At 49.2% G+C, this 2,373-nt stretch overlaps 1 protein-coding gene across 1 annotated transcript; it reads left to right on the plus strand.

The window, feature by feature from the left end:
• Window positions 1-269: 269 nt before the first annotated feature.
• LOC131834628 (transcription initiation factor TFIID subunit 10-like) lies at window positions 270-2,169 on the plus strand. The gene is made up of 3 exons (XM_059179303.1): window positions 270-375; window positions 458-542; window positions 1,547-2,169. Exons 1-3 carry the CDS (start codon window positions 270-272, stop codon window positions 2,082-2,084), a joined length of 729 nt encoding a protein of 242 aa, XP_059035286.1. The 3' UTR covers window positions 2,085-2,169.
• The last annotated feature ends 204 nt before the right edge of the window (window positions 2,170-2,373 follow it).

The following is a 2,373-nucleotide window of genomic DNA, read 5'->3' on the forward strand; positions in this document are numbered from 1 at the left end:
AAGGCTCCGCCAGCCACCCAGGAGGAAACTGTACCATTTGAAGCTGCACAGAACCCTCAGAGTGGGAGTAACCTGCCTGCCCCCCTGAGGCCAACCCCACAAACAGCAGCCAACCTGGCCATAAACCCAAAGTCCTAACCCCGCCTGACCCATGCCCTCAACGCAGCCCCTCAGGGATCCCACCTCAACGCTAGTGGATGGAGCCTGCCATAATCCTAGGCCCTAACCCTAACCCTAAGTTGGGTTTTCAGGCTTCCATCCCCAGAGGCATGGCCCCCAAGGCGTCCATACTGGGGACCCCTGATTCATTCCCCGGGACTCTACCTGCCACCCAAGATGAAATTGTGCCATTTGGAGCTGCACAGAACCCTCAGAGTGAGAGAAACCTATATACCCTACTGCGGCCACCCCTAGCATAGGCGACACCCGCCCCCCCCCCCCCCCGTTACAAACCCAGATCTAGACGTACCACCTCTCTACCTCCCTCACCTCAGCCCCCTGGTAGCCTGCCTCAGCACCCACAGATTGGAACTGCAATGCCTGTAGGCCCTAACCCTAACCCTAGAATGGGTTTTAAGTCTTCCGTCCCCAGAGGCATGACCCCTAGGCACGACCCCTAAGCCCTCCATACTGGGGACCACTGAGCCATACCCCAGGACTCCACCTGCCACCCAGGAGGAAATTGTGCCCTTTGTAGCTGTGCAGAAACCTCAGAGCAGGAATAAGCTGCATGCCGCCTTAAGGCCTGAACAACCATGGGCGGCCCCAATTATTTCATGGATGATATGCAGAATTTAAGAAATAAGACAGAGGGTCCTAGGGGAAGAGAGGAGAAAAGGAAGCAAAATGAAACCAGAGAAGGAGATAAAGCAGAAGAGACACTTAAACCCAGGAAACAAACATGTTTTCTGAAGGGTACAGGGTTGGGGGACTGTAGTGGCTGGTGATGGGCATGGAAAGGGTATGTTCTGTTGTGAACACTGTGTGTTGTGTAAAACGAAAGGATCACAAACCTGTACCCTAGAAACAAATAACATATTATATGATCTTTTTTTTAAAAAGTGAAAGAAAAACATTTAGAATACAAATGTAAAGTAAGTAAAAATAAATAAATAATCTCCCTGAAAAAAAGAGCAAGCAAGCAAGCAACTAAGTGACCTGGAGTTACCACACTCCAATTTCAAGCTAGTTTACAAACCTACTGTCAAAAAAACGGTGTGGTACTGGCATCCAAAACAGACACACAGGTCAACTGAACACAATAGAAAATTCAGAAACTGGGCGCCTGGGTGGCTCAGTGGGTTAAGCCGCTGCCTTCGGCTCAGGTCATGATCTCAAGGTCCTGGGATCGAGTCCCACATCGGGCTCTCTGCTCAGCGGGGAGCCTGCTTCCTCCTTTCTCTCTCTGCCTGCCTCTCTGCCTACTTGTAATCTCTCTCTGTCAAATAAATAAATAAAATCTTAAAAAAAAAAAAAGAAAATTCAGAAACTGATAATCATAGTACCTTTGGCAAGGTTTATTTATTCATATATTAAATGAATACAGAGCTAAGGCCAGCCCCGCGGGGACTGCAGGGGGACCTGGGGCTGGAGCTGCGGCAGGGGGCACGGGACCCATGGTGGCGCGGGCCGGGGAGCCTGCCGAGCGGCGCGGGGCCGCTCCGGTGTCGGCTAGCGGCGTGGCGCCCCCGGAGGGGGCCATGTCTAACGGGGTTTATGTACTGCCGAGTGCGGTCAAAGGAGACGTGAAGCCGGTGGTGTCCAGCACGCCTCTGGTGGATTTCCTGATGCAGCTGGAAGATTATATGCCTACGATCCCAGACGCAGTGACTGGTTACTACCTGAACCATGCTGAATTTGAGGCTTCGGACCCACGCATAATTCGGCTCATCTCGCTAGTTGCCCAGAAATTCATCTCAGATATTGCCAACGATGCCCTACAGCACTGCAAAATGAAGGGCACAACTTCTGGCAGCTCCCAAAGCAAGAGCAAGGACCACAAGTACACTCTAACCATGGAGGACTTGACCCCTGCCCTCAGCGAGTATGGCATCAATGTGAAGAAGCTGCACTACTTCACCTGAGCCACCCAACCTAAATGTACTTGTCTGTCCCCTTGTCCCCACACCAGCCTGTTTTCATAATAAACTTTATTGTGACAGGCAAAAACAAAAACAAAAACAAACAAACAAAAAAAAAAGATGGAAGAATTTAAACTTAGCTCTGAAGAATTATTAACATTGAATGGGAATTAATAATATTTATGTCCTGTTCCAACCGTTGCTTCCAATAAATGCATTTCTTTAAACATGCTGTTTCAGGTAAATATATATTATAAGGATGATTTAGAATCCACACTTTTAAGAGAAAGTA

The sequence above is a fragment of the Mustela lutreola genome, chromosome 6 (assembly GCF_030435805.1).
Source record: "Mustela lutreola isolate mMusLut2 chromosome 6, mMusLut2.pri, whole genome shotgun sequence".
Lineage (NCBI taxonomy): Eukaryota > Metazoa > Chordata > Mammalia > Carnivora > Mustelidae > Mustela > Mustela lutreola.